Source organism: Nelumbo nucifera, chromosome 4, assembly GCF_055504915.1.
Source record: "Nelumbo nucifera cultivar China Antique chromosome 4, China Antique-T2T, whole genome shotgun sequence".
Lineage (NCBI taxonomy): Eukaryota > Viridiplantae > Streptophyta > Magnoliopsida > Proteales > Nelumbonaceae > Nelumbo > Nelumbo nucifera.
The window spans coordinates 75723217-75735684 of NC_142652.1; the positions used below are offsets into that span (position 1 = coordinate 75723217).

General features: G+C 38.1%; 1 protein-coding gene across 1 annotated transcript in view; it reads right to left on the reverse strand.

Moving 5' to 3' along the window:
- Positions 1-3177: 3177 nt before the first annotated feature.
- The window catches only part of LOC104605019 (rhodanese-like domain protein), a 101010-nt gene continuing 91719 nt past the window's right edge, over positions 3178-12468 (reverse strand). Inside the window, exons 8-9 of the mRNA XM_010269609.2 lie at positions 5560-5719; positions 3178-4177 (exon numbers count right to left, since the gene is read on the reverse strand). Coding sequence (XP_010267911.1) covers positions 3426-4177; positions 5560-5719 — 912 coding nt within the window. The 3' untranslated portion in view covers positions 3178-3425. The remainder of the gene's footprint in view (positions 4178-5559; positions 5720-12468) is intronic.

The following is a 12468-nucleotide window of genomic DNA, read 5'->3' on the forward strand; positions in this document are numbered from 1 at the left end:
CGGAGTATGAAGCTGTTTGAGCTCGAGTTCAACTCAAAACAAAGAACTCAAAACTTGACTCGAGTTCAATCAAATTTCTAGTTTCTGATTCAAAATCAAGTCAATACTTGTGAGTTACTAAAGCTTGGCTCCGACTCAAGCCAATTATAAATAAATTGGTATTAGAAATTATATGTAAGTTAAATACTAAGTATATTAAAAATATTAAAAAATAAAAATATATTAAAAAATATAGATAAATTAATATTGTAAATACTATAAATAGAAACATATTATGAAAATCAATTATAAATTTATTTATTTAGATTATAAATAAGTTAATATCAAAACATTAAGATTTATTTATATTATACATATAAATATATTAAAAAATAGTATTTTATTATGAGTCCAATTAAGCTTGCGAGCCACTCAAGTCGGGCATTGGGAAGCTCAATCTCGATTACTTTTGAGACAAATGTGAGTATTTAACAAGCCAAACTCAAGTAACTCGTGAGTAGGCTCTGGCTCACTTACACCCCTAGTTGGGACCTTGCAAAAATGTTCATTATTTGGTTTTACTAAATATAGACAGATTTTGTTTTGATCTCTTCCTTCCATGGAGCTGCACAACAGTGGTAGCCAGTCGCTCATACCAATACCCCCCAACCTTGGTGGCAGCGGGTTCTGATCCCAAGTCTCCCCTACAAACAGCTGCAGTCTGACAACTTACCAACCGAGCCACCACCAGTTGGATTTTATATATTGGATTTTCATGTGATTTAGAATGCCCTATCTTTGCAATTTCTTTTCCCCATTTCTTGGCTAGTGAGGTGGTGACATTATTTTTTATGTAGTAATGTTCTAGACTTTATCGTTAATTTTGCATTACCAATTTTCTCCTTACAATCTATTTTGAATGTGGTATTGTAACATTAAGCCCATAAATACATTTACTTCCAGATTTTATATTCTCCTGTACTGTACGCGTATCGTTTCCCTCTCATCATCTCCATGCCCCAAATTTTCAACCATAGTACTTTCTGCTTTTTTGTTTTGGGATAGTTTGAATTTATAGAGGGTGGGGATAAATACATATGGAGGATTAATTTATGAATTCTGAGGTAGAGTGGACCGTAAAAAGACCTTTTTGTTTTTCGTTTTCAAGCCTTTTGTGCAGTACTTAAAGAATGAGAGGGCATTGGTCAGGTCAGGTTAATGATTATAGTTTAATTTCAGATAACTCTCTTGATGGGATTGAAACAACCTGGAAAGTGGAAACTGAACCGCTTTTCCCTCTAAATAGAGGTAGATTTGAGCCGAGACGAGCTGAATATTTAGTTATTCGAGTTCAGTTTGCTAAAAAACCATGAGGTTCAAACTCAAGCTCAAACTCAATCCAAGCTAGAGACTTGAGATCAAGTTCAACCCAACTCAAAATCTCATAAGCTCGATTTGGGCTGAGACAAATTTCCTATAAAAAAACATTATACATGTACAACTTTTTTAGGCTCACAAGCTTCACAGTTGAGATTTATTGGACTCGTGCTTGCTTTAAAGTTCAGTTTAGACTGAGCCAAATCAAGCTTTTCATGAACCAAACTCAAATAACTTGTGGGAAGCTCAAATGATCAGGGAGGACATTAACAAAAGAATTCATGTCTAACCTATGACCCACTAACTAGGTAAAATGATTAGGCAGTTCAATTGAGTCACTGGATCATTGACCAAGTCATAGAATTTTTTATGAATAAACAATTCGGAACATAAATAGACCCAAACACCTGACCAGATGATGGATTGACCAATCTGACCTCTTGCTTTGTTTTCAAACCACCATTGACCCAAATGGTCAGACCATTTGGACCAAGAGCTATCTAGGCAACCCGTTGGTGGTCGAACCATCAACCGTTTGACCCATTCAATGATTTTTGGCCTTTTTTTTATTTTAATTTTTTGTATTTGTATTTTTTATTTTTTATTTTAAAGTTAGAACAGGTCATTCATTCAAACAAAATGGTCAAACTGTTGACCCAAAAACCGGTGGAATGATTCTGGTTCTGGGCCAGTTTTTAAAACCATGGTGTTTAAAACCTGACCGAACTTTTAACCATTCTCCCCTTCCAAAGAATTATTAAAAATTAGTTATGACTTATCCTCTAGATACCCTGGTAATGCCTTGGTTTGGAAATCTTATAGAGGTATGTACTATTATTAATACATGTATTATTCAGATTAGTAAATCGTAATAGAAACAGCCATGATAGGCAAACCAACTTTCCATGTTTAACCACCGAAGAAAAACAAACTTCACGATCCAGACAAATTTTACCATTAAAATAAGATAATCATTAAATATTCACTTTAACGAGTCCATCAAGCCGATACCCAACTTTGTGAGTGACTTGACATTTTTTGGAATGAGAAGCTTTTTAAGAACAGATCCATCCTTCCAAGTCTCGTTGATAATATTAATATAGGCTTATTGGGTCAGATCCGACTGTCAATTAAAAATTGGATTGCTTTTGGTTCTATTATCATAAACAATATACGGTTTTGTTTTCTATGGGAATGTTTCAACACCTATGTGCTATGAACATAACGGCGTTTTTACTCAAAACAAGAAGCAAAGATCCTATTGATCAATACGTTGATACATGTAATGCCTTGTAGACTTGTAGGCACAGCCGCACAGATGGCATGCTTACATCATGTCTATTCCACCTATGCTACAGATCCCTTGCCTTTGGACATACATCAATAAGATATGTTGTGTATCAAACTTATTGTATCGATATTGTCCTACCTGACCTACCAGGTGATTCCTAGCTGCCACGACCACTGAGACTGTTGGTAGAAACATTCCACTGCTGCCTGGTTCTGCAAATGGAGTTCTTTATCTACACATGACCATCTTATTCTATTGTCTTCTTGCAGTGCATGGCTTTGAAGTATATCTGAACAAATTCAGTGAAGAGATACATGACTTTATCTACACATGATCATCACCCAGTCAAGATTCCGAGTCCGATTTAAGTAAAACCCATAGAAAGGTATAAACCTATTCACTTAGTCAAATAACGTCAGATCCGGATGGTTGGACCATTGGCTCAAACCAGTGACCCATGACCCGAAGGCAAAAACGGTTCAGCCTCCGGGCCGGTTTTTAAAACACTGACACATGCACACAAAAAAAAGGAAAGAAAATAGTGAATAGATCAATAATATAAAACCCGAGTAAGACAGAAGCTTAAGAGGAAGGCCTAATGGGTAATCTGTTGCATATCATACCCTGGCGCACTGTTACCTGTTTGTTAAAACAGAGTTAGCTGCATAAACCTGTAAGGGCTTTACATCAGATGCCGCAAAAGGAATAAATGTAAGTATGGTCCCTAGCATATGAAGTGTTTCCAGAATATCAAATGCAATACCCATACAAAAGGATTTCAGAGGAAACGCAGGAGAAAAGACTTAATTTCATCAATGTAGGGGGATTGAGTAGGAATTATGTGGCCTGATTCATGTTCTATGATCACTGAGCAGCCCTCCTCAAATAAACCAGCAAGCTCCATGCTGGCATGGCATGCTATTTGCCTGTCTTTACCCTGACTATTGCCAAAAATATGAAGTGAAGGACAGTTGATAGAACCGCGCTTGACCTTGGACAAATTCGGAGCAAACCCAGAGCATAAAATAACGAATCTGAAATCTATTTCAGCATCCTTTCTTCCACGCTCCATACAGAGTAAGGCAGCAATTGCTGCTCCTTGTGAGAATCCCAAGACCCCATCAAATGGGCCCAGTTGAGAGAACACAGTCTTCAGATAAGTAAGTGAAACATCAAATCCATCAATTTGTTGCTGGTATTGCAGTGGATTGAATGGTTCATCTGCAATTTTCCAAACTGCTATTCCCCCTGAGCCATTGAACTCGGGTGCAACTAACCAAGCATACTTTTTCTTGCATGATTCTGCTGGTGGAGGGCTTTGTTGTAATTCTAGTGCTACAGAATTATCACACGGTTCAGTTGGACGAGGTCGATATATTAAAGGCAATTCATAGGGTGCATCAACAAAAACAAGCTCTGCAATTTTTTTAAGTTTCTTGGCTAATGATGCAGTTCTTCCCTTAAAATTTGATGCACTCTGCCGAAACCCATGCAAACACAAGATTCGGAGACGTCTTGAAGGCCTGATTCCTGTGAAAACATTCAGGAATTGACAAAAATATGAACATTTAACATGCAAAAGACAAGAACATGGGATTTCATGATACAAGTATTCAGGTTGATTTGATGAAACAAGAAAGCTTATACGGCAGTTCCTTAGAGGCATTTAATGAGGCTAAATGTTTGCTGTCAATGACGAGGAAAAGATACTAGTTTAGATGAAAATTTGGTAGGTAAATACAACTAGTCCTTAGTTCCACCTCTGTTGCAAAAGCACCATGAAGGGGCAGCTAGCCAGCTAGTATTCCTTCCAAGAAAATCTAAGCAGCTGCAACTAAAAGAAGAGTGAATGAACCAATACCCATGGAAGCCTTAGGATTTCGGGGCCATGCAAGCTTGGAGACAGAAGGTCAATTAGGCTTCCCAAATTTCAATTCAAACCCTACAAGAGAATTCTCTATATAAGGGGGCACACCTTGAAATAGATGCAAATTATCAGGTTGATAGATCAAATACTGTATATTGGATAAAGCTTGAGTTTGTTGTTATTCATAACTGTGACCAGATATACCCTTTACTGAATCAACAAGGTGCAGACAGCATCATGCAAATGACAATTTTTTTTTTTTGCTTAGCTACATGTGGTGTGTATGAACAAGAAGATTGATGAATAAATCCCATGAGTCAAAATAAGATTGAAAGGTGCAATGAAAGTATCCTTTTGCATTATCAGAACAAAATATTTTAATAAAGACATCAAATTGATTTCAAATTTCAGCATAAAAGGAAAGAAAGACAAAGAACAACCAAATGCTCTTTCATTAATTGAATCCATGTCATTCTTAAAAAATCATCAATGAAGATTTTGAAGTACTTTCCTGTAAGCTATTCCCTTCAGTTTTCTCTTGATTCTTAATATTCTTGTTATTGATTTCTTCAATTCTCTTTATTTTATGTAAAAGGGCCATTCCCCAATGACAGTACTGGCTATGCAGGGTCTTGTGTAGGATAGACTGGAACAGACCTACAGACCTAACCTCTGGATTTTTTTGTTTTTCAGAAAGTGATCATTCTTGGAGTCAAATCCACATTCTCATGCTTGCCTGCCCAAGATTTTACCATTACACCAAACAATTGTTCCCTTTTTAAAAAACAAATGATCCTTCTCTTTACTTTGTGTTGACTGATGCATGGATTCTTATTCTTGTTCTCTATTTCTTCAATCCTAATCTTTGTTTGCTTCATTATTAACTTTTCTTTATTATATTTAGATTCTTAAGTTGCAAATTGTTTAAATCTCTTAACTTAAAAGAACCATAAACAAAGGGAAGGAACTGTGGATAGAAGTGGGTAATTATTTGATTGCTCATACACCAGAAAATAGAACACATTGAATATAACACAGAACTTACCATGTCTGCTAGAGAGTTCAGGAAAGGATGTTGTATGTTGAGATGAGGTGGAAAGTTCAAGCTCAACAGCGTCAGCATTGTCATACATTGATTCTGTTTTTGAGCAACCTCCCTTACCATTCTTCTGGCATAGCTCACAAACATATGTTGCACCAGCCATCTAGCCCTCAATAACAATCCACAGAGAAATAAAAAGCCAGAATCAGGTAAAAATGTATAATAGATGCAGAAAAATGCAGTCAAAGCACCAAATGAATAAACAGGTCAAAACAATTGGACTCAGGAAAATAAGCACCTCAAAAATTTTGATTCGTCCTCCCATAGAAAGCAGTAAGAATCCAGGGAGAAATCTCAAAACATCTATCATCCTTTCATAGACGTAATCAAACTCCATTTGATAGGCATATGTTAAGAATCCAAGGAGCTTATGGATAAGACAAATCTTTGGGAACCATTTAGGAATTGTATTGCTGGTATGCCCACCTTCAATTTGAGAAAGAGGGCAACTCTATTCAGTCTCCAAAGGATGTACTTGAGTTTGACTCTAGGCCATTCCACAGTGGAAGTTTCAGGAAGATCCTCAAGTGGAGATTGGGTGGATGCAGGAGGATATAGGCCCTAAGTTGCTCTATCAATATATTAGGGAGATAGATCCAGGGCCTTTAGAATGAACACCTCATTCAGATGTTCCAGAATATCATAGAACTCTTAAGAAGATTAGTTGCAGAAACAAGGGTTTCAAGAGAAAGGAAGAAGAGAAGAGAAGAGAAGAAGAGGAAGAAGAGAGAGTGTCGAGAGGTGTGTTATTCACTGTTCACACCCTCAAAAGATTAATTTATAATTTGAGAAAATAATAATTACAAGAAGGCCCCTATATGGGTGCCCAAATATTGAGAGAGTATAAGAAAGGAGAAAAAGCCAAAAACACCCATCTAGCCATTTTCAACATTCCCCCTCAAGCTGAACATATATGTCAATCATGCCCAGCTTGGCAAGGTTCTTAGCAAGCTTTGGATGGTGAACACCTTTAGTGAGGCAATCAGCTAGTTGGTCTTCTGATCTTACAAAATGAAGGCAAATCTCTCCACTAGCAATTCTTTTTCTAATAAAGTGTCTATCCACCTCAATATGCTTTGTACAATCATGTTGGACAGGATTGTGAGCAATATTTATGGCTGCTTGATTGTCAAAATATAGTCTCATTGGAACATCTACTTGGATGCCCATCTCAGTCAATAAGGTCTTCAACCAGAGTGGTTCAGACACTCCATGAGCCATTGCCCTGTACTCTGCCTCAGCACTAGAACGAACAACCACAGATTGTTTCTTACTTCTCTAGGAAACCACATTGCCTCCAACTGAGGCACAATAACCGGATGTAGATCTTCTATCATCGATGGACCCTACCCAATCAGCATCTATGTAAGCCTCAATCTTTAGATGGCCGTGGTTGGAATACAACATCCCTCAGGTAGGCTAAAATTCTGTTAACTGCCTACATATGAGATGTCCTGGGTTCATGCAAAATCAAGTACATATTTCCTTTGTGATAGAAAAATCCCCTTCTTGGATATTGCAACTTCAATGCCAAGAAAATATCGAAGATCACCAAGGTCCTTAATCTCAAATTTAGAAGCAAGGAATGACTTTAATTGAGAGATACCTATGATATCATCACCTGTCACAACAATGTCATCAACATATACTATCAACATTGTTACTCTACCATCAACTCTTCAAATAAATAAGGTGCGGTTAGACTGAGATTGAGAAAAATCAATCTTTAAGGTGGCATTCTTGAACCTGCCAAACCAAGCTCTTGGAGATTGTTTTAGCCCATACAAAGACTTCTTCAAGCGGCACACTTTTCCATCACAGTTAGGAAAACTTATCCCAGGTGGTAAGTCCATATACACTTCCTCTTGTAAATCCCCATTAAGGAAGGCATTCTTTATATCCATTTGATATAAAGGCCACAAGTAATGGGCGGCAAGAGACATGATCACACGAATAGAGTTCATTTTAGCAACTGGAGCAAAGGTTTCCAGATAATCAATGCCATAAGTCTGAGTGTATCCTTTGGCTACAAGCGGAGCTTTGTATTTTTCAATTGAGCCATCTACCCTGTACTTAACAGTATAAACCCACTTACACCCAACAACAATCTTATCTTTGGGGCAAAGAACAACCTCCCAAATCTAGTTCTTTATTAGGGCCTTCATTTCTTGGTTCATAGATTCCTTCCACTGGGGGCACTACATTGCCTCTATAACACTGCAAGGGATGGAAACAAAAGAGATAGCAGAAATATAGGCACAATAGAAAGGTGAAAGAGCATCATAAAACACATAGTTAGTGATAGGATACTTGCTACATGTCCTCTTCCCTTTTCGAATGGCAATAGGAAGATTAAGGTTAGAATCAATAATAGGATTGTTAAGAGGTTCAAGATTACCTGAGACCGGGGAATCAGATTGTAATGGGCATTCTGCTTCAGGAGCCACCCTCTTACTACGCCTAATGAAAAACTACTGCCAGGACCGAGGTCAATACGTAGGAGGAGGAGGAGGAGGAGGAGGAGGAGAAGGAATAGAGGTAGAAAGAGAGGGAGGAATAGAGGTAGGAATAGGAAGGCGAAGGGAGTCCAATCTTCACTTGCATTCTCCCCCTGAAGAGAATGACGAGGTGATTGGAAAAAGGAAGAGGATTCCGAAAAGGTAACATCCTTAGAGACATATCTCTTGCTAGAGAGAGCATCAAAGCATCTATAGCCTTTCTAGACTGATTTAGGATCAAACTTGCGCCGAGAAGGACTCATATCATGAACAAAACAAACACAACCAAAGACCTTAAGGGATAGATTAAAAGGAGGTTCATCAGGGAAGAATAGTTGATGAGGAGAATGAAGGTTAAGGACCCTTGATGGGAGTCTATTAATGAGATATACAGTTGTCTCAACAGCATCACCCTAGAAACGAGTTGGAACACGAGTTTGGAATAATAAGCCTCGAGCAACTTCAACCACATGCCTATTTTTTCTTTCAGCCACCCCATTTTGTTGTGGAGTATAATTACATGAACTTTGGTGAATAGTGCCACTATCTTCAAGAAATCTATGCAAGTGATGTTCAAAGTATTCCTTGGCATTGTCAGATCTTATATCTTATTTCTCAAATTGTGTTTCGACCATATTCATGAAGTTTTGAACAATCATAGGAACTTCATCTCTACTTTTCATCAAAAAAAGTCATGTATACCGACTGTAGTCATCAATGAAGAGAATGAAATATCTGTAGCCCCCATACAAGGGACAACATATGGGTCCCAAACATCCGTATGGATCAAGTAGAAAGCAACATATACTTCTTTTACTGCTTGCAAAATATGTGTTTCTACATTGTTTAGATAAATGACAAACTTTACATTCAAAATTCAATTTGGACATAGAATCAAACAAGTTTGGAAACAAAAACTTGACAAAATTGACAGACAAATGATCAAGGCGACAATGCCATAATTTCAAAAGACTCATTTTCTCATTGGAACAAGACTTAGTCTGGCTTGACAATCCATGCTCTGAAGGTCCATCCAGGAGACAGACTCCATCCACTTCATGCCCACTTCCAATCGTCTTCCCCGTGCTCAGGTCCTGAAAAGCACAATGGTTGGAAAAAAATGTCACTGAGCAATTGTGGGATTTAGTTAGAGAACTAACAGACAATAAATTCTTTTGTAGCTGGAGCACATGTAGAACAAAGTCAAGAAAAAGGTTATTAGTGATTCTGACATCACCCTGACCCGAGATTGGGGTATGAGATCCATCAGCAACAGTAATCTTACCCTTCCTCGAGGTTAACTTATATAAGGTAAAATGTGAAGGCATACCAGTCATATGGGCACTGGCCCCAGAGTCTACAATCCATGGGCTAAAGGTGGAACAAGCAAGTGCAGTACCTGTCTTGGCATATGAACTAGATAGATTACAAAATCCAAAACTAGATGAGGATGTACCACCCTTCTCTAGCTGCAACAATATATTCCTGAGTTTGTCCATCACATCAGAGAGTCAAGCACATCCGAGGGCTGAGCATCATTACCAACTGTAGCCAAGTGAGCATTGCCCTTCTTCCCGGTTTTGTACTTCTCTGGCTTTAGATGAGGGTTGAGCTTCCAACACCTTTCTTTAGTGTCTTGGCCATGGTTCAAAGTATCGATATGCCTCTGCGTATAGACAGAGGTGTATCGGTACTTAGATACACACGGAAAAAGGCCTTTTTTTTTCAAATTTTGGTTTTTGGGGAGTTAAAAGGGCCTTTTTATTAATAAAGGGTGGGGTCCCGAAACACCTATAAACAGTTGTTTCAAGACCCAAAAGATACGATACGATACGCTTGATACAGGGCATATCATATCGATTTTTTAAACCTTGGCCTTGGCTTCTTGTAGTACTCACAAATAACATCCTCGACCTTCTCTACAATGGGATGTTTGCTAGTATTTTGCTTGAGTCGTGATGACATAAAGGCAAAATGATCACTCACAGAGGATTGCATCATGGCGGTTCTTTGACTTTCTTCCCCTTGTACAAGAGAGTAAGTAGTAGCAAGAGAGACAACGCCTGCACTAAGAATGTGTTGCCTGGTGAAATCAAACTCTGGGGTTTAAGCCTGCCAAAAAAATCAAAGACTCTATTCTCCACTATGTACTTCCAATACCACTCACCATCTTTAGGGTCCTTCCAAACTAGAGGTTTCAAGTGATCCATTTCTTCTCAGATAGACTGTAGAGAAGAGAAAAACATAGCAACAAATTTCTCCCCTTAACGCATACTGCAAGCTTCCCTCCGAAGCTGGTACACTCTAGTAGTATTGTTAACTTGGGAATAAGTAGCAACCACCCTATCCCAGATATCCTTGGTAGATGGAAGAAACATGTAATTTCGGGCAATATGAGGTTGCATTGAGCAAATCAGCCATGATATAACAAGGGAGAGTTGTCATGTTTCCACCTTGCAAATTTCGGGTCTTTAGGACTTGGCTTCACCTCCCTTCCTATGATGAATCCCAGTTTACCCCGCCCAATAATGGTAAGTTTAGCAGACTGAGACCACTCTAAAAAATTAGTTCCATCCAGTTTAACAGTAGTTATCATACCACTGGAAATATCTGCAGTTCCCGGGAACCATCTGAAAATCCTTACACGACACTTTTTCACCAACCAAAAAGGACCCCCAACACTTTAACCAAGGTTCTAGGCCTAAAAACTAGGTTACCACACGGTTAAGAACCAAAGGAAGCCCAAAAAAACTAGGTTGGCGGCAAAATAGGAGAAAAAAATCTCCCAAAAATACACAATGCTAAGAAAATTACGGGACCACTTCCCATCAATCCCAAATTGAAAAACGACCTGAATGGTCTAGGTTTTACAGCAGGAAAATATCATTAAATCTGTTGTACATGGCTCGACATTGGATCTAGAATTTCTGCAATTTTTTTCCTTAGAAATTCCACCAAAAATCATAGAAGCTTCATATGATGACAAGAGTCATACCAAAATTTTTCTAAAATCAGGGCGAATCAAACCGTGCTAGTTTCATAGATTGTTGCCGGCACCTGTACAGACTGCTGATGTCATCTGACGACGATCTAACGTCAGCAGTTCGCCTCTGGGTAGGAGATCAGCAGAGAACAACTCCTAGATGCTTCTACCCGCTCTGATACCAAGTTGCAGAAACTAGGGTTTCAAGAGAGAGGAAGAAGAGAAGAGAGGAGAAGAAGAGAAGAGAAGAGAAGAGAAGAGGAGGAAGAAGAGAGCAAGTGTCAAGAGGTGTGTTATTCACTATTCACACCCTCAAAAGATTACTTTATAATTTGAGAAAATAATAATTACAAGAAAGGCCCCTATATGGGCGCCCAAATACTGAGAGAGTATAAGAAAGGAGAAAAAACCAAAAACACCCCTATCTAGCCAATCTCAACAAGATTCACTTGCTAGAGGGGGTTTGTATTAGGGGCCTACCTGCCATGAGTTTATCAGTAAATGAAAGATACTAGTATAAACTTATATAATAAAGCAACAACTTTTATAAAAGATGCCCTAATGTTAGGTCCATATACAGCTATCCCTCCCAACCAAATAGCCAGGACCATTGGTAATGGCCCTTTTACACTACTGAGATTAATCACTAAGTTATGCAATAAAGATGCAAATACAATGAAAAATTTGCAACATCACTTACCAAAAAAAAAAAGATGATATATTTGCAACACGTAATTTGACTATTGAAGTTGGATATTAGGTCAGGGATAACTCGTCAAAGTTTGGATATTACTTCCTAGTGAGATTCCTCTTAGACAACAATTTTTATGAAAGATACCCTAATGTTAGGTCCATAAATAGTCTATCCCTCCCAACCAGATAGCCAGGACCATAAGTCGTCAAAGTTTGGATATTACTTCCTAGTGAGATTCCTCTTAGACAACAATTTTTATGAAATACCCTAATGTTAGGTCCATAAATAATCTATCCCTCCCAACCAGACAGGACCATTGGTAATGGCCCTTTTACTATTGAGATTTAATCACTATGCTGTACAGTAAAGATGCAAATACAATGATAAATTTGCAACATGTAATTTGATTATTGAAGTTGGATATTAGGTCAGGGATAACTCTTCAAAGTTTAGATATTACTTCCTAGTGAGAATCCTCTTAGATTACCCCACGATAGAATGAAATGCTGAAACACAGGATTTTCAGCCAATGCCATATAGTAAGAATAAGAAATCATTGCTAATCTCAGGCTGCATTTAGTTTAGCAACAAGAACATAATCATCAATTCTTCTTCCTCCCACTAAACATGAACATTGAGGTCCTCATTAGGTTCCTTTGTCTTCTTCCCATTGAGGC